Raw genomic sequence first — 27,063 nt, 5'->3', positions numbered from 1 at the left:
GCAAAGGTGGAGCAGGCTACCAACACTCCTATCTCAGTATCTCCCATAATGCAAAACACATCTACTTGCAGATATGTATAATGTTATGCATGAAGATACTTTCAGGTGCAAACTTTGTTTGCACACACTTGGATAAAGGATTAAACTAAATTTATTATAGTCTGACCAAGTGAAAAATAAACTTTCAACATCTTTCTCTAAATTCAGAGTAATTTAATAAAAAGGTGGCACACCGTTTGGCAGTTCCTATAGGAGGAGATGACCTTGCTAATGCTTCTGGCTTGGTATCTCCACTTGGGCCTGGTCCCACTGAAGAGACCTCAATAAAGGTCAAAACTAGTCTGGGTAGTGGCCCTTCCCTTAATGCATAACATTATACATATCCGCAAGGAGATGTGTTTTGCATTATGGGAGATACTGAGATAGGAGTGTTGGTAGCCTGCTCCACCTTTGCAAGGAGTCGCCCGGTGTTGTACCACTTTACCCCAGTCTTGAAGATACTTTCAGGTGCAAACTTTGTTTGCACACACTTGGATAAAGGATTAAACTAAATTTATTATAAAATGTTTTAAATTGGTAACGAAATTATTTCATCCTAGTGAGTGATTTTTTAAAATAGTTAGTCATAAAAAATATATAGATAGAAAATTTTTAAAAGCTGTAACATTTATTTTTAAGATGTATATAGGTGCACTAATCGAATTTTAGAGGTGCACTAATTGAATTTGGGTATAGGAAAAAAAAAAACCTTACTAATCAAAAATGCACTAATTGGAGGAGCATTAATCGAGGGATTGCTGTACTGTGTAATAATAAACAAATAGTCCAAGATACCTCAGTACTATATCAAGTAAAAACAGGAAGTGATCATCGAATGGTGAGAGCCAAAATTAAAATAAACCCCAAATTAGAAAGAATAAAATGGCTAAACAACAAAAAATCCATATACATGTCCATAAGGATATGTATAACAGTATAAAGATATGTATATGCATTATATATGTCCATAAGGATGCATTGCATTATGGGATACTAGCAATTATATACTGCGTAATAATAAAGAAATAGTTCAAGATACCTCAGTACTAAATCACGAAAAAAACAGGTAGTGACCACCGACTGGTGAGAGCCAAAATTAAAATAAACCCCAAATTGGAAAGAATAAAATGGCTAAACAACAAAAAATCAAGAAGTTTTGACTTAAAACCTATCGAAAACAAGAAGGATTACGAAGAAAAACTCAATCAAAAACTAGACTTAATAAATATATTTGAAGGCGAAGACATAAATAAAATAAGCAAAAACCTAACGGAAGTAATAATCTCAGAAGCGAATGAATTCAAAAGTAACAAACAACAAAAAAGACCATAAACTTTCAGAGGAAACCTTAAGACTACTAAAAAAGAGACGAAATACGAAACAAGACAAAAACTTAATTTCTAAAATAGAATATGCAGAACTATACAAAACAATAGGGAAAAATATGAGAAATGAAATAAGATCTTATAACACTACAAAAATAAAAGAAACAATTGAAAACAAAAAAATTACGAAAATACTAAGAAAACATTTATCAGTTGGTAAAAGTCAAATAACTGCAATAAAAGATAAGAATGGAACTACAATAAGGAACCAAGAACAAATCCTAAGCAGACTAGAAGAATTTTATAAGGAACTATAGTGATCGTTCAATAGATAAATCAAATATAACTCTTCCCCATCATATATGGAATTCATCCTCCCATTCACCTCAAATGAAATAAAACAAGAATTAAAACAAATGAAAAATGTCCTGGTGAAGACTAGGACATTCTAATTCACATAGAATTAATTAAATGGGGATGAAACAACATAATTCAACATGTCACAAACTTACTAAATCTACGCCTTGAAGAGGGAATGATACCAGAAAACTGGAAAAATGCTACTCTGATACTGTTGTTTAATAAAGGAGACAAAGAACTATAGACCAATTAGTATTCTCACTAATCTGTACAAAATTATCACAAAAGTAATAACAACGAAGTTAACCCCTCTTCTAGACTCAAATCAACCTGCAGAACAAACAGGATTCTGTAAAGGCTTTAACACAATGGATCATATTCATGCAGTAAAACAAATAATAGAAAAAGCAGAAGAAAACCATTTGCCTCTTTTAGCCTTCATTGATTATAAAAAAGCATTTGATTACTTTGATTTTGAAAACTAATGCAAAAGCACTCCAGAATCAGGAGTTCCTGGAGAATATATGGACCTCCTCAAGGAAATATGTCACACTGCAACAGCAACAATCCAACTTCACACGAGTAGCAATAAAATATCCGAAAAAAATGTCTGACAAAGAGACTCTCTATTGCGCAAAATCTTTACAGCAGAACTTCAAGAAATATTTAATAATATAAACTGGACAAACCTTGGTATAAAAATTAATAACAGAACCTTAACACACCTAATATATGGAGATGATATGATAATTTTTGCAAACACTCCAGAAGACCTTAACATAATGATAGACGACCTATATCATGAAAGCAGAAAAGTTGGTCTAAAAATAAACAGAGAAAAAACTAAAATCACGTTTAATCATTTTGTAACACCAAAAAACATAATAATAGAAAACAATTTCTTGGAAAGAGTGTCTTCATATGCATATTTAGGTCATCTCATTGATCTAAACTGTGGACTCCAAAAGGAAATAAATAGAAGAGTTCAACTTGCCTGGAGTGCATTCAGAAAATTGAAAAGCATTTTTCAAAACAATGATGTCCCACTCTGTTTAAAAAGGAAGACATTTAACCAATGTATACTTCCAGTCATCACATATGGTTGTGAAACTTGGTGTCTAACAAAAGTACTGATAAATAAACTAGCAACAACTCAAAGAAAAATGGAGAGGCTGATGCTAGGCATCAGATTAAAAGATAAGAAGTGAAACACTGTATAAGAAGCCATACTCGTATCACTGACAACATTCTTCACCACAAGCAACTAAAATGGAAATGGGCTAGACATCTATCCAGAAGAGAAAATGAGAGATGGACCACCATACTAATGAAGTGGATTCCAAAAGAAGATGGAATGATGAATTGTCAAATTTTGTTGGTAAAAATTCATCAACCACTGCTATGAACAGAGAAAGGTGGAAGGAACTGGAGAAAGCCTTTGTCCAGCAGGGGACAGAAAATGGCTGAAAATAAGAAGGCAATTAATGTGAAGTCATTAGCTTCTATATACAAGTAGCCCAGTTGTGAAGCAACTTCACATTACACTTGGATAAAGATTAAACCAAGAATAAAACTTCTTAGTATCTTTAATTTATAGTAACCAAGTGGAAAAACTTTCAACAACAAAAGGAAAATGTGGGCAAAAAAGGAAAACTATACTTACTCAAGATCATTTACTAGTTAGAAAAAACAAAATGAATTCAAGATTGTCTACTGTAGACTTCAATAGAGACTTGGCAGCTAGTGGGATTGATGTTCCTGACATGATAGTCCATCGAAGATTGTTGGAAACCCTGCCCATAGACCAAAAAAGAAACAACTGTTGACCAAGACTATGCAGAAAAAGTGGCTTCAGTGGGAAAAAATGTACAAAGATTGGAATGTTGAAAAGTGAAAGAAAGTCATATCCTCAGATGTGAGGCATTTATTTGTCCAAGGACAAATAAATATAGGAGCTCCCTATATTCGCAAATCAGTGGCTGACTTCTCCTGCCCACCTTCGACAAGCTCCTAAACACCCAGCTAAAAATATATTCTTAGATTGTTCCTAGATCACTGTTGATGGTATGAAAAGTGACAATACTTAAAAATATTGGAGAAAAAAGTGGTCTAACAGGATCTCGCTCCATGCCACACTTCAAAAAAAAAAAAAAAAAGAATTCCACAAAAATCACAACATCCAATTGCTTCAGTGGGTAGGTAACTCTCCTGACATTAACCCCCCAATAGAAAATTTGTGGGCCATAGTTCACTAGAAAAAAATAGACTTGGAAAATTAAAGTGTGATACAAAGCATATGGGATGAAAACCTGAGTTTCCAGGAAGGAAACCACTGTGGCCTTCATGCAAGACTGCCTAACTCATCATCCATTAAGGATATCTCAGAAAGAGAACCTTTCTGCATCCACTAGTCATCCTTGCATCTATGAAGTGCTACCCAAAATTTCAGGGAATTTGACCATTATCCAAATGATTTTTCCATGATTTTATGTATCCCTGGAAGTTTTCAGTGCGACTGTGTGGAGCACCTCTTGTGATTCTGCCTGGATCTCCTCAATTGTGTCAAAACAATATCCTCTGAGTCGAAATTTCATCTTGAGGAACAGGAAAAGTTGCATGGGGGCAAGGTCAGGTGAATGGATGGGGGATAGGAAATGACTATCATGTTTTTGGAAGTCTGGAACTTGAAATTATTGGTATAGTGGAGAACCCAGTCATTGTTCTTCTACTTGTCTCTATATCTGGGCCAAATGCTCTCTCTTAGCTGCTTCAAAACTTCACAGTAAAACTTGAATTTGACAGTAAGACTGAGTGGGGGGGGGGGGGAGGATTCCTTGGATTTCAAAAAACTATCAACATTGACTTGACACTGCTGCAAACTTGATGCATTTTTTTTTCAGCCAAAGTGAATTTGGTGACCTATTTCAACGACTACTGCTTTGTCTCAGCTGCAGCAGCAGTTTTTTTTTTTTTTTTTTCTGAGACTGAATCTGCATAATTTGATGCAGATTCTTTGCCCTTAAAATCCACCATCTCAGTTGGGAATGAAAATCATTGAACCACTAAAACATAACATTATAAAAACACACATAATCTAAGAATATTGCCTCTCAGCTTGCCAGCTGTTCAGCACCGATTCACAAAGGGTACTGCTTGCCCTTTATAGTAGTGGAAGGCCATACTACAACTGGTTTGTGCATGCTATTCAAATTCCTCGAACTTGGGTAGCACCTCATAAATATGATCAGTGAGGAAAATGGACTCTGAACTGCAAAATGCAAGGAGAATAGAATTATGAGTTTTGGTGGAAATATGTTAAAAAATAATAATGCATTTTATTATTGGGCACTTTCAAAGTACAAAAATCTGAACAATTACCATAGTTGAACATTCTTTATTGTTAAAAAGATCAGAAAACAAAAACAATAACAAACCTTTGCAGAAATTTTGTAATATGCATTATGAGGGTCTTTGCTTTGTTCCATGCTCTTATAATCATTTTGCAAACTGTCATCTGTTGAGCAATGCCCATCAACTGAAGAATTAGCTAGCAGACCAAGGGCAGCACTTAAAGTCTCTGCTGTTTGCCGACTAGCCCTATAAAGCTCTCCACACACACTTCGCTGTAAACCAGGGGGTGCTTTCCTCATCTCCCAAGGTGCATGACTTTCACTGTTGGGCACTGTATGTGAAGTGTGACTGATATCATCATCATCCTTACTGCTTTCAGATTCACTGATTTCTCTGCAAGTCTAACATTATTTCATAATAAATGCTGTATATGTGAAATAATCTTGTTTTTAAGCATATTTATTTTTCAAATAAAATTATCTAAATGAAAAAAAAAAACTTTTTTTTTTTTTTTTTTTAGAAATGCACACTGATTGCAAACACCATATAGAAAAATAAGATTTTATAATCTAATCTTACATAAATTTTTATCTGAAATGTAAAAAAATATCAAGTCATAAGCAACATGCAGACAGTTGAAAATATTTAATTAAGATAGATTGATACAGATATTTCAATTCACGTATCGCGGATCATCATCATCAGTGTAAAACAGGTAAAAATAAAAAACTGAACAGCAATGGAAGTATATGAAGAATGAAATCCCTCCTTATATGCAGATGCAAGACAGTCAGGTAAAAATTGCTACTGTTAGGATCAACTGGTGTGTGTGTGTGTGAAAGAGAGAGAGAGAGAGAGACCATTAATACCATCAATTTGTGGATAAAGCTTTTCATTCCAAGCTAAAATATCCTGAATTCATGATGCACTTGAAGAGATAGAATATCTGATGGAAACATATGATAAAAATTCTAGGGAAGTCAGCTAGAGGAACATTTGTAAAAAGTGAAGCCATCTCAAATCTTACTAGTAAATCTGTAGAGTGAAGTATGAAATCTTTAATTTTAGATATAGTCAGTTGCATTTTTAATATATAAAAAGGAATGACCAGTTAAGGGAGAGGGGAGATTTGAAAAAAAAAAAAGAAACTTTGTACGTGGAACTACCCATGCAATCCACAACCGGATGAAGAGAATATCCTGGTTTATGCAGCTTTGTTAAGCCATAAATTCTAGTAGATGGTCTTGCACAATATGTTTTTAGTTTTTGAACTGTATTTGGATCAAGCAAAAATACATCATCTAATAAAGAGTTAAGTTTATTCAGTTGATGCTTGGTGGGGTCTCTGGCGATTAATGAGTAGGTTTTATGATCTCATAAGTAATATATCCATTTTCCACTTATAATCAGAAGATTCAGAAATAACAGTAATATTGCCCTTGTTTGCTTTAGTTATAACAAGCCTATTTATTTTTATTTATTTTTTGAAGTTTACGTAAGGCTTTCAATTCTTCACATGGGATATTTAGAAGATATTGCAATGGATTCTTCAATATCTCCCATTCCTGATAACTTCTATTTAAGAACAACTAGAAGAGAAATTTTTAATGATTAATCCAAAACCTTTGAACAACTAGATATCTTCTTACAAAAATAAAAAAAAAATCAATAACAATCATATTTCACTATGGAACTTGAATCAAATGGGACTATATCTTAACTTCACGATCTTATAAAAAGAAATTGGATAGCTCCTTAACATCTGTTTTCTGCAACCCCTCCTTTTCAGGTCATCAGACTTCAGCTCACCATCCTTCACAAAAATATGCCATTATTAAATGCCTTCTTTTCAGAGCTCATATTATCTGTTCTTCGTCTGATTTGTTTCAGAAAGAAAGCAAAGGCTTTCGATAGATTACCACATGGCAAACTAATAATTAAATTGGAACAGATGGGGTCGGATAGTAGATTGGTGCATTGGATTGGACACCGGCTGTCTGATAGGTATCAACAGGTTGTGTATGAGGGGAGTGATATCCCAGAAGAGATATCACTCCCCTCATACACAATAGGAAAGTCACTAGTGGTGTACCCCAGGAATCTGTTTTGGACCACTGTTATTTAATTTGTATGTGTAAATGACATTGGAAAGGGCTTAAATGGTAATATGCAGTTGTTTGCAGATGATGAAAAGCTGTAGAGAGTTAGAAATAGAGCAGATCTTGTAGCTTTTCAAGAGGACCTAAATAGATGTCTGAATGGACAAGAGTGTAGGGATATCAGTTTCATGTTACAAAGTGTAAGGTTTTAAAATTTGGGAAACTAAGATGGGATGCAGAGTATAGGGTTGGTGGGAATATTTTGGAGGGAGGTAGAGAAGATGAAGGATTTGGAAGTTGTGGTGGATAGGGACTTGAAATTTCGTGGACATTGCTAAAATTGTGAGGATGACACAGCTGATTATGGGAATGATGCAGAGAATGCTCATGTGTAGAAGTAAGGATGTTTTGATTCCACTGTACAAGACTTTGATCAGGCTACATATGGATTACTGTGCACAGATTTGGTCATCAGGTTTTCAAAAGGATGATGATGATATGTTGGAGAGGATTCAGACGTTTGGCTAGGTTGGTTTCTGGTCTCTAGAATGTGGAATATGTTGACAGATTGAGAGAATGCGAATTACAGAGTCTCGTGGATAGAAGGAAGAGGGGGAGACATGATCGAGATGTATAAGTTGGTAATTACCAGATTGAACATGGATGAGATTTTTTCATAGAATAATAATGGGAAAATGGGAAACTGTATACGGTGGGTGTGAGCAAGGGGATGAGGAGTAGATTTTTTGCATGGTGGTGGGTGATTGGAATGCATTGCCTGAGAGGGTGCTGAGTGCAGGGACAGGGAATGCATTTAAGTCGAGGTACAGTGAGCTGTGCATGTAAGAGTGGGACCTCCCATGATGAGTCTCCTGACTCCATGGAAGTCTGTTGTTGATGATGATAATAACATTAGAGAATATTATTATCATCAGGGGAAGATAATAATAGAGGAGAAGACTTACACAGAATTGCTAATCTGTACATTAAAGACATTTTAGAATGCATTTCTCGCACCATAAAGAAACTTAATATCTCCGCAACGCTCATTAGCTTATTGATATCATCTCCAAAAGATAAAATTCCTTCTCTACTGCTACCTGGAGTCTATTCAGTCCCATGCAACAGCAAGTTATTCTACTTTGGACAAACAGGTCGATCTCTTTCTATATGCTTTTCGGAACAGATATCCTTACATTTCCTCCAAGAAACGGAACAAATCAGGTCTAGCAGAACATGGGATTACTAATACTAACCACAGAATCCTTTGGATGATACAAAATTACTGCAAAGATGTTCCCATAAATGAGCATTCTCTTTAACAAAAGTTTTTAAGTATTTCGGCATCACCCAAATATCAACCTTAACAATGAAGTCTCTATGCCAAAAAATCTAGAAATTAACAATTATACTACTTAATTATATAATTTTTTTAATTAAATGTAATGTATGCTTCATTTTTCTTTTTTTTATAATCACATGCATACATTTCAATCAATCCTAATAGTATCATTTTGTACCTGGCTATCTCACGACTGCATACATATGCACTTGCATTGTCATTCAATTTTTTGATTTATAACTCTTTTACACTGACAATGATCCACAATATGAACTGAATTAAAATATCTGTAATTAATCCATCTTAATTATCATTAAATATTTTCAATTGAGTCTATGTGTTACTTATTCAAATGAATAACACAGAGTTATCTCTTAATAAACATCTAATCATAAGGTAAGTGTAATATTAAAAAATAAAAATTAAAAATTAAAAGCAATCTAAGTTTTATTATTTGTTTAGTTTTATATATAAACAGTGAATTAAATGACATCCAACCAGCTAGTATCCTATCTTTCCAAACTCCAACCTAATATCCAAAAATTGATTAACCCAATGTATCTTGATTTTACTTGATTTTCCATAACTCTCTAGAAAACATAAAAGCTTCTGTGATTAACCCATTTTATCCCAGCGTACTCATTTGAGTACAGCACCTAAAATGGCCTAGTGGCGACATCTCTTGCACGATAGTCAAACATCGGGGAAGGTTACAGTTTTAGCAAGCCCTATTCTGCCACATTTTCACAAATTAAAAGTTAGGTGACGCTGTAGTCATACTTTGTCACCACTAGGCCATTTTAGGTGCTGTACTCAAATGAGTACGCTGGGATAAAATGGGTTAAATTTTGTTTCTGAAATGGGCACATGGCTGATGGAGTTATCTCTCATATGTTTATTTATAATGGTCAGTAGACAAGTTCACTATCAATCCTTAATAAGGCAGATAAGTGTCCAAAATTCAGTCTTAATATTGGTGAATCAGAAAAAACTGAAACATATAACAACATCTGTAATTTTAATTAGATCATTCAGTGACCCCAAATTAATTTATCACCAAATAGATCAGAACAATCTTGTTTACTCTGAGTACTAAAAAATCTGGCTTTCACAGCATTTCTTCAACTGTTCTGATGGTTTCTGATCCTAAAGCCTGAAAATTAGCTACAATCACTTTAATTCCATAGGACAAAATCCTTACTATCAAATTAGCATCCAGTTTCTCTCATTTCAATTCTTTCTAAAGTAATAGTGAAATCCTTTAGCAGTTAACTTCTATGCTACCTGGACATCTTACAACGCATAAGACAGAAGAACCACTGATACTAAAAAAATAAATAAACAAATAAAAATACAATAAAATAAACAACAACAACTAATGAATGTAGGATTCCTGAAAGTGTGGATAATTCCGATAATGATTGGATGTTACTGAGTCTCAGTAAACAAAATAAAATTCTTTGAAAACAGAGCAAAATATACACAAACCAGAGAAATACACATAACATGTGCAACAAATTGTACAAGATGATTTGCTACTCCATCAAACTATATTTATTCCTGCAATATTCTTTCTCTCTCTTCATAAGTTTTTTTTTTTTTTTAAATTATGTCATCATAAATTCACTTATTCAACTAGCATGATTGCTATTGACTCTAGCCAGCAACTTATAGGACACATATCACAAATGATAATTATTAATAATTCGTTTACCATTAACGAAAGTGTTTCTACTCACACTTATTCTTTCCTATTCTTACATGTCTCATAAATGATGGTTCACATATTTTCATCTTTGAGTATTTCAAACATACCAACCAAATGTAGCATTCTCCTTCATTGTTGCTTTCTAATAAATCCTAAAAAAGATTGTTCCCCACTCTACGCAGAAGTATTCAAAGTTATCCTGCAATTAACTGCATTGGACCAATTAAGATGAGCACTGATGTACTATGCCCTCTCAAAACTTTCGTACATTGATAAAAATGCAATAACGTAGGCATCTGCAGGGGGGGAGAACGAGGCACTTCCTCCCAGGATCGATTAAAAAATTCCACAAATTATAATCGTACAATTGATTGAGATATGTAATCTTACACCCTCAACCCTGGGATGGTTTGTCTGTCTTAAAATTTTATCATGGGTTGGCCTGTTTTGGCCCAAGATGGGGTAGCCATAGAACGTGTGTTTTATTGCAGCAATAAAACACGTGTTCCTGTTTTTGGTTCATCTTTTTCTGATTTGTGAACAGTGACCGGTTAGTTTGCCCTATGTGTCTAGCGAGTCACTGAGCGATGTGTGAATTGTAAATTTATAGTGAAACAAATTTAAACAGAAAAATACATTTTTAAAAAGGTAAGTGAATGTAATTTAATATTTTACTTGTTAGTTTTATGATTTTTTTGCTTTTAAACTGAAATAATTTAATTTAGGATTAATTAACCTTCAATATGCTGGTCAATTTTTATATATATGAAATTGTGCTAAAAACTATTAATTCTGAATACTTTTTTTTTCTAAGAATTAAAGATCATTAAAATTGATGCAAAATTAAAATAATGTATTTATAGTTTACATCAACAAATAATTACATAAAAAAAAAACAGAAAGATGTTTATTGATGTAATTATTTAATTAAATCAATAATTACAAAAATTTATTGATTAATTATTTGTCTCCAAGCTTTGAACCCTGGAAAATTTTCTGAAAGACGCAAGGCCATGCACACGGTCAAATTGATGTGAAATTTGTAGCACGGGTTGCATAACTCACACGACAGCACACCCAACTGAAATGGGCACACGACGCCATTGTTGCTCACTTCTATCCACAAGTTTCGCTAAGTTTTATTTTTTTATTTTATTTATGTTGACTCCACACATGAGAGGTCACCACAAGACCTATGAAACTACAATGCCATTTGTGGACAAGTGATTAAGGAGAAAATGTAGCCTATTCATATGTTTCTAATAGAGTGGGAGGTTGTACTCAGTGGGAAAAACAGTATGGGAGAGATTGTTATAAATGGAAGTGGATGGAATGGAAGCTGATGAGAAGCTAGTTCAGTATGTTCAAAGCTGGATAGTCAGCAGCTTTGAACATACCGAATGGCCAGCAGCTGCTCTAGTTCTATGGTTAGAAGAAAGTGGAGGAATGGTAGCAGCCAATTCAGAGGAGCAATGCCCATGAAGGTATCTATAGAAAAGGCACAGCACTGAAACAGAGCACCTATGATAAAGTGACAGAAGGAAATCTGTGAGGGAAGGGTCATTTATTAAGCAGATTACCCTCTTCTAAATGCTCAACCCCAAATGTGGAAACAGTACTCAAAAGATGGACAGATCTGAGACTTATAGTGTTAAGAGTTGTGAGGAAGAGAAATAATGTTTAGTAACACAAAGCTTTTTAGAGGTTAAAGAGGCTATGCGAATAATATGTTAGTGCCAGATGTAATAGTCAACCCAAGAAGAGAAAGCTGATCTTGAAAGAAAACTGGAACATTAATGAGAGGGGATGAGGTAAGATTTTTCATACAAGTAATAAGGCAGGCTTGGGTTTTTTTGGCATTGAAATTTACTAAGTTGTCTTCACCCCATTTCAGGATGTTGTCAGTGTTCAAGTCTCTGTTTATGAAAGATCTTGAGGCATCTAACATTAGGGTACTGCAGGGTTTATCAAATGACAAAGAGGAATGAAGAGTACTGTCATTGGCAAAGCTGTGAACAGGATTTGAAGTCAGAGAAAGGAGGTCATTGATGTAAAGGAGGAAGTGTGTAGGTGAGAGCACAGAACCCTGAGGCACTCCACAACTGATGGGGAAATCTGATGAGAGGAAGCTATCCACCATAAGTGACCAGTGAAGAAGCTGGCAATCCAATCACAGAGTGTAGTCTGTTCAGGAGGCCTTGGTGCTAGACACAGTCAAATCTCTTAGAAATATCAAGAGTGATAACATGAGTTTCTCCAAATCTTTCTGGCCTGAGTCCAAAGATAGGCGAGATTGACTAGGAGGTCAATCTGTAGAATGAGAATGGCAGAATCCATGTTGGTGATTGCTAATTAACTGATGAGTCTTCAGGCAATGAAGAAGCTGGTTGTTGATAACCTTCGCCATCACTTTTGGAGCATATTTAAAACATCTTGAAGAAAGAAATCATAAGTTTCAAGCCTAAACCTTCTCTGGCTGTAAGTAGATGTCATTTTCATTATTTGAAATGGCAATTAGCCAGAGTTGCTATCTTTTCTACTATAAAATTACTAATCTACATCCTAGAATCAATTTACTATTTATTTTAAGGCAATAACTATCAGCAACATCTTATTTAACCTTCATCAAATGTGAAGCTGGTGTCTCATTTTCTACTTCTATCTACAGCAAACCAACTTACATGGGTCGCTATATTCCTGTCTCATCTGCACACAATTCAACTCCAACTACAAATGATAAAATCTTAAAATAAATAAAATAAAAATCTTTAGTGCACAAACTATTTGCTTATCTGAATTCATTTTGGCAAATTATGGAAGTTACAACCATATTTGGAATAATTACTTTAATTTCCCGACATTTCAACCTTCATATTAAGCCCATCATCTGAAGTACACACCCGCATATACATATATATAAACACAAGCTATACTACATTTCAAACAGTATGGCAAAGTGACAATGATTTAATCAACTATTATTCTGCTGGCCTGACCTCTAGTGAAAAAAAAAAAAAAAAAAAAAAAAAAAAAACCCTACACCAAAACTATATTCTATTTAAAAAGCAAAACTGGTGCTCTAATCAATAAGTGTTTGTTATATTAGAGCCACGATCCTAGATTACTAAGGTACTAATTAAATTAACTCTTAGACCTAAAGGTTATGTGGGTAGAATATGTGCCATCCATATTCCTGGGATTTTTAAACCATCATTATTGTTAATAAGATGGTTGATAAGAATTTCACAGGCCTCCTTAAATTTACACTCATATCATTTTGGTGTGATGTAACAACAGGTGCCCATGTAGAATACTCTACATAGAACTGACTGGAATACCACATGAGAATACTCTACACAGAATTTATTGGAAAGGCACCTGTTGTTTACATCACACCAAAACATAGTATGAGCATAAATTTAAGGACGCATATGAAATTCTAATCAACCACCCATATCTTAATAATGGTGGTATAAAATCCCAAGAACACACAGACCTAAGAATTAATTATAATTAGGATTGTAGTAATCTAGGATCTTACCTCTAATATAACAAACACTTATGTTAAATTATTGATTAGGCCACCAATTTTGCTGTATTAAAACTATTTATATGAATTTATTCTATGATGTTATAAATAGAATATAGCTTTGATGTAATGTTTTTTTTTCCACTAGAAGTCAGGCCAGCAGAACAATGGTTGATCTTGATCAAATCATTGTCACTTTGGTATACTGCCTAAAATGTATGTATGTATGTGTGTGGGTAAAGGAAAGGATTGCTCATCTGAAGTAACTCCACGAACTGGAAACTATCAAGCAAACTGTTCTATTAAACAGCCATAAGCCAAGAATTACACAAAGTAATCACTGACAGTTTCTCTCACCATTCATCAAGGGAAGAAGTTCACAAGACTCACTCCTTATATAAAAAGGTATTTCTGAGCAAGTAACAAAGATTTTGAATCTTACCTTCTCCAAAAGACAAACTGTCACCATTGTTGGGAATTGGTGTTAACCAAGTTCCATGTACCTGAAAATTGTCCTATTTTGGTCAAACTGTAAGCTCAATTTCCCTGTATGGAGGCTGGGGAATAAGAAAATGGCCCCCACTGTAGCACATGCATGTTGTATGAGGAGACTAAAATGGGTACCCAGTGCTTGGGGGTATAACTGGGTCACCCTGTCTATGGGGGTCGGGAGTGGGCATGGGGCTGACAACCCAACTCTGGAAAAAAACAACTTGTCATGAAATCTAAAGAAATAACTGCTGGATGGACTAAATGCAACAAAATGGCAAATCTTAGGATTTGAAAATTGGATCATGGAACATACTTTCTCTTTACCGATCTGGAGCTTTAAAAATACTTTTGGACCAATAAATACAGGATACTTGTTACGGCTACACAAGAAATGAGATGGACAGGAGAGGAGATTATGGAAAAGAAAAATCATTATTTTTTATAGCTGCCAAAAGAAAGATGACATGTTTGGAACAGGCTTCATTGTAAACAAAAGGACAATACATCTTATCATGGATTTCAAAGCAAACTCACCTCGAATGTGTAGGTTACGAATTAAAGTTGTTTTTTAACTAGTTTTATCTGTGTACATGTTCCAACTGAAGAAAAAACTGATGCTGAAAAAGAATTGTTTTATGATGAATTAGATAAGATCTATGGGGAATATCCAAAGAGGGATGTAAAAATTATTATAGGTGATTTAAATGCCAAGATAGGCAAAGAGGATATACACACAGGCCGACACTGGGAAATATAGTTTATATAATGAGATCAATGATAATGGGACTAGATTGATCAACTTTGCTTCTTCAAGAAATGTGGTTATTGGTAGAACAATGTTTAATCATAAAGATATTCAGAAAATGACCTGGAAGTCTCCTGATGGAGACACCTTTAACCAAATTGATAATCTTTGAATAGATGCAAGACACTATCCAATTTGATGGATGTTAGAAGCTACTGAGGAGTGAATACTGATTCTGATCACAATTTGATTATATCAAAGATTAGACGCAGAATCTCTAATGCAAGGAAGATATATGGGTCCCATGCTAGAAAGTTTAATAAGGAAAGATTGAAGGAATTAGAAGTTAAAGCCAAATATAGTGAGAGAATCAGTGAAAACCTGTCTGGTCTAACCATTGGTGAGTGTTAATGAAGCTAGGAATGTTCTTAGGGATTTCATAATGATAACAGCAGACATTGTATTAGAAAAAGTCAGTAGAGTTAAGTATAACCATTGGTTTGGTGCAGAATGTGAATGTGTGACTGTATTAAAAACTGAGGCATATAAACAAATGCAGCAAAACCACACTTGTAAAGCTGTAGAGGAATATCATTTGGCTAGAAAAGAAGAAAAAAAAGTGCATAAGAATAGAAAGAAGAAAGACTATGAGGATGAACTTAAGGAATTGGAACATCTCAGAAGTATGAATGAAAGCAGATCTTTCTATCAAAAGTTAAATAGTAGTCAGAAAGATTTCCAGAACAATGTTATATAAAGATAAGGAGGGTATAATTTTGAGTGGGAATGAAATGATACTAGGAAGATGGGCAGAGCATTTCGAAGAACTCTGAATTCAAATATATCTGGTCAATTAAATGAGGAAGAGAGCCAAGATCTAGAAGAAGTTGAACCAGTACCAACAGATGCAGAAGTATAGGCAGCTATTAAAAAAACTTAAGAACAATAAAGCCCCAGGAATGGATAAGATAACAAGCAGAATTAATTAAAAGTGCAGGTACAGAATACTTCAAGTAGCTGTGTCAACTTATTAACAAAATCTGGATTAATGAAACAATTCCAGACGAATGGAATCTGAGCATCATATGCCCCATCCATAAGAAAGGTGGTGTAATGATATGTTATAATAACGATATGTACAACTTATAAAATTTTCTCTATTTAAGAGACTTTATCCCTATGTAGAGAATGTTATTGGCAATTACCATTGTGGATTCCATCAAGGAAGATCTACAAATGATCAGATTTTTAATATATGCCAATTACTTGAAAAATGTAATGAATTTGGAATTGAAATACATCACCTTTTCATACATTTTAGAGCTGCATATGATAGCATAGATAAATCTAACTTATTTATTGCAATGGAGGAACTACAGATTCCACAAAAACTTATTGCTTTAGTTAAAGCTACAATGAGAAATACTCGTTGTCAAATCAAAATTTAGAACATGTTGTCCGATTCAATACATATATAAAAAATGGTGTTCGACAAGGGGATGGCTTAGCTTGCTGACTGTTTAACATAGCACTTGAAAAGGTTTTCAGAGAAGCTGGCATTAATACAAAGGGAACTATTTTCTACAAGTCAGTACAAATTATGGCATATGAAGACGATATCAATATTATAGGAAGGACATGAAAAGCAATGGAAGAAACTTTCATCAGTTTAGAAAAGGCAGCACAGAAGATGAATTTGCAGATTAACCAAGAAAAAACAAAGTATATGCCACTAACTATAAAGATTTGTGATAATAATCCTTCTCAAATTTAAATTGGTTCCTATAAATTTGAAATTGTACATAGTTTTATATACATGGGATCAGAAGTTAAATGTAAAAATTATATTAGTACTGAGATTCAGAGATATTCTTTCCACAAATAGATGCTTTTGTGGACTTAAGAAACATCTAAAGTCGCATCTGATCTCAAGAAAAAGATAATGATGTACAAAATACTTGTAAGACCTGTGTTAACTTATGCCTCTGAAAACAGGGTATTATCAATGGCAGATGCAAGACTGCTAGGTCTGTTTGAAGAAAAGTTCTCAGATATATTTTTGGAGCAATACAAGAGAATGGTATGTGGAGGAAAAGATAACCATGAACTATACAGATTATTTAATGAACCAGACATTATTAAGTACATAAAAATAAATAGATTAAGTTGGGCTGGACACATTATATGCATGGTTAGTAATAGAATAGTTAAGAAGATGTTTAATGCTAAGCCAAAAGGAAAAAGAAAAATTGGAGGACCTAAATTAAGATGGGAAGAGGAGTGATGCAAGATATTAAGGTATCAAGAGTCAAAAATTGGAGGAGTTTGGCATTGAATAAGGAAGGCTGGCTGAAGTTTCTGAAGAAGGCCAGGGTCCACATAGGAGCTGTCAAGCCAACGATGATGATGTAAGCTCAATTAAAAAAACTTAAAAAAATAGTGTCAACTGGGGTTACACAAAGTCCAACGAAGATGGAGAACTTATTGAAAAATGGGCTGAAAACCTTTCTCTAATCCTAATACATAATTCAAAATTCCCTGCATCTTTCAACAGTGGCAGATGGAAGCAAGGCTATAACCCTGACTTCATATTTGTTAGCTCAAAAATATCCAACATTTGTGTTAAAAAGGTCTTAAATCCGATTCCACATACTCAACATAGACCTATAATGCTTCAATTCAACCCAACAATTATGCCTAACACAGTCCCTTACAGACGATGATTTAATTTCCAAAAAGCTAATTGGAAGGGTTTCATGGAAGATCTTGACTGCTCCATAGAACAAGTCCCTCCAAACCCTCAAGTGTATCCTAAATTCATAAAAATACTGAAGAAAATCTCCACCAAATACATCCCACACAACTACAGGATGCCACACAACTACATTCCAGGCCTTTCCAGTGACATACAAGCCCAGTATGCTGATTACTTACAACTTTATAACACCAACCCCTTCTCAGAAGAGACTATCCAAGCAGGAGAAAAATTATTCTCCAAGATGGCAAAGGAAAGGCGTTCCTCATGGAAAAAAAGAAATAGAAGCCCTTGATATGACCCATAGTGGCAGAAAAGCATGGAACTTGATCGACAGAATTAGGAAGGATTTCACTAAGCCATATGAGCATCCATGGGTAACAGCTAATCAAATTGCTCACCAGCTTTTGCTGAATGGAAAATTCCCTAAAAAGCACACAAAAGAGAAGATACTTAGAACCCCAAGTGAGGAACAAAATATGATTAACTCAGATCTCACCATCACTGAACTGAACGCTGCCATAAACCTATTAAAACCTAGAAAATCTGCAGGCCTTGATGATGCCTGTAATGAACAGATTAAACATTTTGGAAACAGGACTAAAGAATGGTTATTAAACCTATACAACACTTGCCTCAGAATCCTAAGGATACCAACTATCTGGAGGCATGCCAAAGTGGTGGCCTTTCTGAAACCAGGGAAAACTCCAACAGAAGCAAAAAATTACAGACCTATATCACTACTCAGTAACCTCTTTAAACTCTATGAACAATTAATTTTGAATAGGCTACAACCCCTAATAGAACTCCATCTTATTGCTGAGCAGGCTGGCTTTAGACAAGGCAAATCCTGCACATCACAAATTCTCAATCTCACTCAATATATAGAAAATAGTTATGAGCAAAAACTAGCCACAGGAGCAGTCTTTGTAGACCTAACTGCAGCATGATACCATAAAACATTTCACACTCAGAAATAAAATATACAGAATAACTAGAGACTATCACCTTGTCCTCCTGATCCAATCACTCTTGGAAAATAGATGCTTTTACATGGACCTGGGGAGTAGGAAGAGCCACTGGCACCTCCAAAAAAATGGCCTCCCCCAGGGAAGTGTGTTATCACCATTACTTTTCAACATCTATGTCAATGATCTCCCCATCTTTCCAGGAACTAGAAATTTTATCTATGCTGATGACCTTGCTATAGCTACTCAATCAAAAAATTTCAAGTCCATTGAAACTACTCTATCACTTGCCTTAAATAGTCTAACCACATACTATACCAACAATGAACTAAAACCAAACCCCTTGAAAACCCAGACTGGCCTTTTCCACTTTAACAATAAGGAAGCCAACAGGAAGCTACAGATTTCTTGGGAAGGCTCTAAAATAGAACATTTCTGAAACTCAATCTACCTCGGTGCGACTCTCGATCGCACCCTCTCATATAAAACCCACATAGAAAAATGTGAGTGTGGGACAACCCAGTCCATGGAACACCTTCTTTCTTGCCCCTTTCTTCCATCACCTTGCACAAAAGAGGACCTTATATCCTACACAGAAAGAGCAGTTGTTTGTGCAAGATACTGGAGGAACATCTGACCATATTTATTGTATATAAATTATGTGTAGTTACCTTTTTTTCATATTTAATTATTATTTCCCTGTATAATTCAACTACCAAATCTAAGCTGATCTCATTATAATATATCCTAATTTGTTGAAAATCATGTTGTACCACTTGTGTTTGGATACAAAATAAATAAATTAAAAAAACATATTTCAGAATATGAAAACAAACCAGACAAGAATATCTGGTCAGGTAACTTACAAATACTAGCCATAAGATTCCATGGGATAATACCAAAGTCAATACACAGCTGTAATTAAAGGTTTGAATGTTTATTAAAAAAAAAGTGCTAAAGTGCTTACTACATTGGCCTAACTTAAATCATTAAGACTGCCCTGCTATTCTGAAAGTCTGGGAAATTGCTATTCCCAATTGTATATATGTATGTATATATATATATATATATATTTTTTTTTTTTTTTCCCTTACATCACACAATGATGCCTTATTAAACACCTTGCCAATTATATGACTTGTATACAAACACTCACACATATACACAAGTATTCCCATTTTTATCCACATTTACTCTAGTATCAGCAAACAACAGTACTGTATATGAATTATCTGAAATATATGTGTAACAAGTTACTTTTTTATGGTAATCTCTTACATAGTGCATTAATATTAGGGGCAGATGGGATGAAAGATGAGGAGAAAGAGGAATCTTGATAATATTGGATTTGAATATCTGTAGACTGTAATTGTGCTCTCTAGGAAATACACATGAGAGAAGAAAATTTTGTTCTAATAGTTTGAACTATGAAGCAGTGATGAATAGTTATTGGTTTAACAGATTCTGAGGGAACTGAAGGAGGGGAAGGGATTATTAATGCCAATTCTGATCAGCACTGACAAAAAGGTTTTTGATTAATTTTTTTTTTAATATCTCTCCCACACATAAGAGGCTAAATGCTGTGCATAGGTTGGCAGTAAGAGCAAAGAGATCAGCTGACATTCCTCTTAAAGAACTGGAGGTTGTAGTCTTGGAAAATATTTCACAGGTGTTATATCTTTAGAATGTGTCACCACCATTTGTTATGTATCGCCATGTGCGCCATTTTATGTCATTGCTCTTCCTATAATATTTTACTTCCTTTACCTTATGATTTTAACCTCTCTACTTTAACTACAAGACTTACAAAATTTCCTTGACTCTAAAATCTGTATCACTTCTTACGTGTTCATTCTATAAGGAAAACAAATTCTATATCTCTGGCCGATTCCAAATTTTACTCATGTGCTTACCCTGACTGTTAAGGTTATTCCTTGCTAAAAGAAACGAATCCTCTAATTACTTTCTGGGGCCATCTCCTCTTCAGATATTGACAAATTTATTTTTTTTTTGCTGCGCCAGCCAATATCTTAGAATAGAATGGACTCTTATTCAGTGAGACTTTTCCAGACCTGCGCCAGATGATGATCTTAATATGAAGGTCGAAACATGGGGAAATTAAAATAGTTATTTATAACAAGGTTGTAAAGTCCATAATTTCTAAGATGAATGCTGATCACCATGCAATACTAAAAGAAAGGAAACATGAAGATAAACTTCTTGATTGCAAGGCAGTTTCAAGTTATGTGGGCAAACTTCAAAATGGGGCCATGGACAATGAAACTTATTTGTGCCTATGGGCATCCAACAAAGTTCTTCCAAGGAAGAAATGGAGGAATTTTTGGAGTCATTAGAACAGGCAGTCAACAAGAAGAAAATGGAAAAAGTGGTCCTTGTTAGAGATCTGGATAGCAGAGTAGAAAATGAATCCCAAATTCATATAGAGACATTTTGGGAAAATTTGGTAATTTAAACATTTTTTTAATAATAATGGTAAGTATTTTACTGGACTTCTGCTCAGAGCATGGACTAGTCATTACTAACACCATGTTTCAACATAAAAATGTGCAGAAGTTCACATGGAGAGAAAACACAAGAAATATGAAAAGCCTCATTGACTATCTCATTGTTGATAGTGATATCTTCATGCTCATTCAAGATACAAGAGTGTATAGAGGATCTGAAACTGGAAGTGACCATTACTTAGTACTAAGCATGATAAAATGGATATCACATTGAAAAGAACAGTATGTAAGGAAGTTTTAAAATTAATAAAAGTTCAGCAGCTTTTACAAGTAAATTGTAGGCTTGACTATACAAACATTATTGAAGAAAAAATAAAAACAAACTGAAAACAAGAAACAAACCTTGGAGTATCAGTGGCAAACTCTTAAGAAGACATTAAATGACCCAGCTAGGAAGGTATGTGGTGAAGTTGTAAGGATGGAAAAATAAGAACACCATGGTGGATACAGTCCTGAAAAAGTTCGTAGCAAATAAGTCAGAGATGCACTAAAAGAATACAGAGAAAAATGTAAGAGAGCTAAGCTATGTGTAAAAAGTAGCTAAACAAAAGTCATGGGAAGACTTTAGTAAGAATATAGCAAATAAATATCAAAAAGGTGGCAAAATGTTCTGGAAGGTATCGAAGAAGATTAGAAATGGAGGAAAGAGAACTGTAAAAGGAATCAAAGATGATAAAGGTGACTTGAAAATGGAAGATTTTTCAAGTCACCTTTATTTTCAAGTCTCCAGGCATCTAGGATATCCTTATCCTAGATGTCTGGAGTAATTACTTTGAAAGACTGTTAAACAAACCAACCAGTGACAGAACCATATTAAAAAATTTTCAAGAGGAATGCAAAGAGGAGTGCACATCAATACTTGAGGTAGAAAAAGCCATCAAAATCTTGAAATGTGAAAAGGCAGCTGTAGTAGATGATTGTTGTTGATTTACGCTCAAGTGTAGACCCAAACTTCACCTGTGGAGACATTCGAAATTGAAAATCTTTAATCCTACAGAATAGGTTGGTTAATTCTTACTCCAGGAGTTTCTTATGTCCATAAATGTGTGTGTGTATGTTCATGTGGCTGGTTTGCCTGTTCTGGAGGGCGAAAAATCCCCTACCTCCGTATGAGACTGGCTAACTCACCTTCAAGCAAAAGGTTCCTCATATCATGGACGGGAATTGAACCCAGGTCTTTCCAAACAAAGGGCTTTGTCTGTACCGACTGAGCTATGGAGGCTCAAGGAGTAGATGATATAACAAATGTAACAAATGGCTGATGTAGCAAATTACTGACCAATCAGCATATCAGGAGTTGTCAAATAATGGAGAAATTAGTCAAAGAGCAAAATACAGAAATGGATAGATGGAAATGGGATACTGTATTGGGGACAACATGGTTTTGTGAAGTGTAGGTCATGCCTCAGTAACTTGCTCACATTTTATAATACAGTGACAGCTGAGTTGGATAATGGGTTTACAGTGATACTACTGGACTTTGAAAAGCCTTTGACAGGATAGAACATGGAATTCTAATCAGTAAACTGCAGCACAAGGGGGATGGATATAGGGCTGGTGAGCTGGATATGATGGTGGTTGATAGAGAGATATCAGAGAATAGTTTATTCAAGAGTAAAGTCCAAAAGAAGGCCTATGACTAGTAGCATGCCAAAGGGATCTGTACTTGAACCGCTACTGTTGTAATTAACTATATAGCCACAGCAAAACAGTTCCTCTCAAATCCTTTTGAGAGGAACTGTTCAGTTGTATGCTGCTGATGCAAAGTTGAGTAGAGCAATAGTTAATATAGATGTCAAAATTTTGCAGGATGAAACATTTGGCAGACTGAGCAAGGGAGAATGGATATCAGTTTAATATGGCAAAGTGTAAAATTATGCATTTTGGGGTGTAAAGATTACCAGCTGTATACCACATTGTTGGAACTATACTCTAGGAAATTAATGAAGCACAAGATTTGGGAGTGTTAGTAGATAGGAAGTTAAAGTTTAGGGGGCACATAGTAAAAGTGGTTAAAGCAGGGTTTCCCAATCCTATGCCCACGGGCACCATGGCACCCGTCGACCAATTTGTGTGTGCCCGCCGCTGTTCAACTGTGTGGCGTATAGTTTGAAATAATCACGTGCACAATTCATGGCATGCTATATGACGCATGCGTTAATGATACATGACGAATAAATTAAATTATATTTAATTTGTTCGTCATGTATCATATGCATACAATGTAAAGTAGACACGCATTTGAAGTTATTCATTATCTGTTGCTAGTTATATGCACATAATTGTAACGGTGTCTTCTACTTAAATTTTTGAAATATTTTGATTTTTAATCCTAAAATGAATGAATCAAGTAAAAGACAATGAACCTATAATTTTAACACTGACTGGGAGGAAACATATTGTTTCGTTAATTTTAAAGATAATTGTGTTTGTTTGTTGTGCAACAGTAGCGTTGCAATTCCGAAAAACATAACGTTATACATCACTTCCAAACAATGCATGCCACTTTTAATACGAATTGTCCACTTGAATCTGAAATAAGAACAAAAAAAATAAATCAACTAAAATCGAACCTGTCTGCCCAACAGTCGGTTTTCACTAGACATGTGGTAACATCTAAAAATGCCACCATTGCTTCTTTAAAAATTTCTCACATGCTCGCAAAGAAGAAAAAACCATTCCAAGACGGCGAGTTATTAAAAGAAACATTTTTGACTGGTGCTGATTGTTTATTTGAGGGATTTTCTAACAAATGTGAGATTATGTCAGCAATACAAGATTTACAATTATCAAATAACACCATCACAAGAAGAATAAATGTAATTTCAATGGACATACAAACTCAGTTAAAAAGTGACTTGGAAATATGTAACTGGTTCTCTTTACAATACAACGAGTCAACAGATGTATCACACAGCACAGTTAGCAATTATGGTGAGAATGGTATTTAGTAACTTCACTGTAAAAGAAGATCTACTGAAAATATTACCCATGAAAGGATGAACAATGGGTGAATATATTTATAATACATTCAGAATACATGCCAACTCGATAGATATGCCTTTGCACAAGCTGTCTGCGATAACTACTCATGGGGCACCAGCAATGATTGGCAGTATGAATGGATTTATTGCACTCTGCAAGAAAGATCATTCATTTCCAAACTTTATGTCCTACCACTGTATTATCCACCAGGAAGCTTTGTGCAGTAAAATACTGCCCTTTGGAAATGTTATGAAAATTGTTACAAAAATAATCAACTCCATTCGAGCAATCCCTTTGCAGCACCGACTTTTCACAGCTCTATTGCAAAACATTGAAGATAAAGAACGTGATCTTATCCTGCATACTGAAGTACGTTGGCTCAGTAAAGGTAAAGTCCTTACAAGATTTCTAAGCTTAATTGAAGAAATAAAAAAAATATCTTCACGTCAAAAATGAAACGTTTGATGAACTAAATGGCTTTTGCTGGCTGTTGGATTTATGTTTTCTTACAGACATCATGGAAAAAGTGAATTCTTTAAATTTGGAGTTGCAAGGAAAAGATAGACATGTCACTAAAATGATAAACTCTGTAAACTCATTTAAAGCAAAACTGGATTTGTGGATATCACATCTGCAGATGGGAACTCTCGTTCATTTCCCAAATATGAAAAAATGGTAGGCGATAGTGAATTTAACTTGTCACCATTTGTTAATCATCTTCAAGTGTTTAAAGAACAGTTTGAAAAGAGATTTTAGGAATTTACTATCATCGAGCCAATGATCTCCTTTTTTATCAATCCTTTTACTTGCCAAGTAAATATAATGGAAATAGCTGCATGCATTGCAAAGCTTGTTCAAGTAAATGCTGAAGAACTGGAGCAAGAAATTTTGGATCTTCAGAATGACATTACACTAAAATTCCATATAACAGATGAAAACTTCTGGAATCTAGTGGATAAAAAAAGTTTCCATTCTTAAAAAGAACAGCGTACAAGATAAAATCGTTTTTCGGTTCCACATACCTTTGCGAATCATTGTTTTCAACCATGAATATCATAAAATCAAAATATAGATCACGACTCACTGATGAGCTTCTTGATGATTGTTTAAGAACTGGAATATCATCATATTCTCCTAATTATGAAGCACTGGCCAATGAAATGAAATGCCAAAGATCACACTAACTTACATATATATATTTACATTTTTATATAATGTAAACTTTTAAGTAATAAAATATTTGATTATAATGTAAACTTTGTATGTATTCATTTAACAAAAGAATTCAAAAAATGTGCTTGAAAAAATAGATGGTGCCTGTCGCCCTACCAGTATTTTAGAATGTGCTCTAGGAAACAAAAAGATTGGGAACCCCTGGGCTAAAGCAGCTCATCAGATTACTTGGTTACTAAAGAATACTTTGACAAGCAGGTTATTGTTTATTCCCATGCAGTAGTCAAGATGGAGTCTTATCAAGCCTTGATAAGCCTCCATCTTGACTACTGCATCTTGGCAATAAAAAGAGGTGGAGAGGATCCAGAGGAGAATGACCAAGATGATAGCAGGTCTATAGAATGAACTTTATGAGAACAGGTTGAAGATTTGTGGGTTACAGAAACTAGTTGATAGGTAGAAAAGGGGTGATATGATTGAGACACAAATTACTGAGGGGTTTATGCAAGATTAATTCAGAAGAAATTTTTCAGAACAGGTCTGGTGGTGAGAGAAATAGGGGCCATTCATGGAAACTGAGTAAAATTGTAGTTAGCAAGGGTATTCTTAAGAACTAGGTTTTAAGTATAATAAGACAAGGTTTTTTTTCTTGGAGAGTATTGAATGAGTGGAATAGGTTGCTAGAATCTGTTGTGGGTGCCATGACTGTGAATGAGTTCAAAGCAAAGTATGAGATAGATACGGCGCAAATGTTGGATAATTCTTGACATGATGTTTAGGGCCTCCCTCAATGAGTCTAAGGACTCCTTGGAATAGACTAACAATAATAATAATAATAATAATATTCAACCAGAAATTGCTCAAGTATGGAAGTATAAAAGTTTTGCTATGGTTACACTGCATAATTCAGAGGGCCTACTCAGAAGATCGAATTCCTGATGATTGGAGTAGAGCTCTCAGTACCCATCTAAAACTGAATGTGAGAATTACAGAGGAATTTCTCTACTAAGTGTTCCAAGTAAGATTAATGCAAACGTACCTTGAAAAGAGGTTGAGAGAGATTGTGGAAGAGAAACTTGGAGAAGAACAATCTTGGTTCAAGCCAAATAGAGGTTGTCAAGATCAGATTTTCACTTTAAGACAAATAGTTGAGAAATCGTGGGAATACAACAAGGATCTTTACTTATGTCTTGCAGATCTGGAAAAGGCATACAACAAGGTGCTCAGAGAAAAGCTTTTTTCTGAGCAGCAGAGGTAAGACAGGGATGCATACATTATCTCCAATTTTATTCATCATCTATATGGATCACAATATGAAAGAAAGTGGCATTAGACCTGATATTAGAACTGGAGATGTCAAACTTATCTCTTTGCTTTATGGAGATAATGTTGAATTATACTTGAAAAGAAATTCTCTTCTTTTTTTCTTTTACCCAAGTGTCAACAAATGCTACATCATATAATGAAAAGATGTCTTGCAGATGTTTGTTTATTCCCATGCATTATGAGAAGGGCTACATGTCTGAAAGATGATGTGCTGTGCATTATTCCTATATTGCAAGTTGATGTAAAGCAAAAAAAGTTTCTATATACAAGTAGTTTAATTGTGAAGATACTTCACATGCAAACTTCTTTTGCCTGCTCACTCTTGAATAAAGGATGAAAAT

At 34.6% G+C, this 27,063-nt stretch overlaps 1 protein-coding gene across 1 annotated transcript in view; it reads right to left on the bottom strand.

The window, feature by feature from the left end:
- Positions 1 to 27,063, bottom strand: part of LOC150097443 (F-box only protein 30-like) — a 210,001-nt gene that overhangs the window by 123,949 nt on the left and 58,989 nt on the right. Inside the window, exon 4 of the mRNA XM_090407140.1 lies at positions 5,159 to 5,476. Within this exon, the coding sequence (XP_090263266.1) occupies positions 5,159 to 5,476 (318 nt within the window). The remainder of the gene's footprint in view (positions 1 to 5,158; positions 5,477 to 27,063) is intronic.

This window comes from Typopeltis vanoorti, chromosome 17 (genome assembly GCF_054136105.1).
Source record: "Typopeltis vanoorti isolate ZY-2024b chromosome 17, IOZ_Tvanoo_1.0, whole genome shotgun sequence".
NCBI lineage: Eukaryota > Metazoa > Arthropoda > Arachnida > Uropygi > Thelyphonidae > Typopeltis > Typopeltis vanoorti.
The sequence above is the reverse complement of the archived record's forward strand: the minus strand, read 5'-3'. Positions and strand labels throughout refer to the sequence as shown.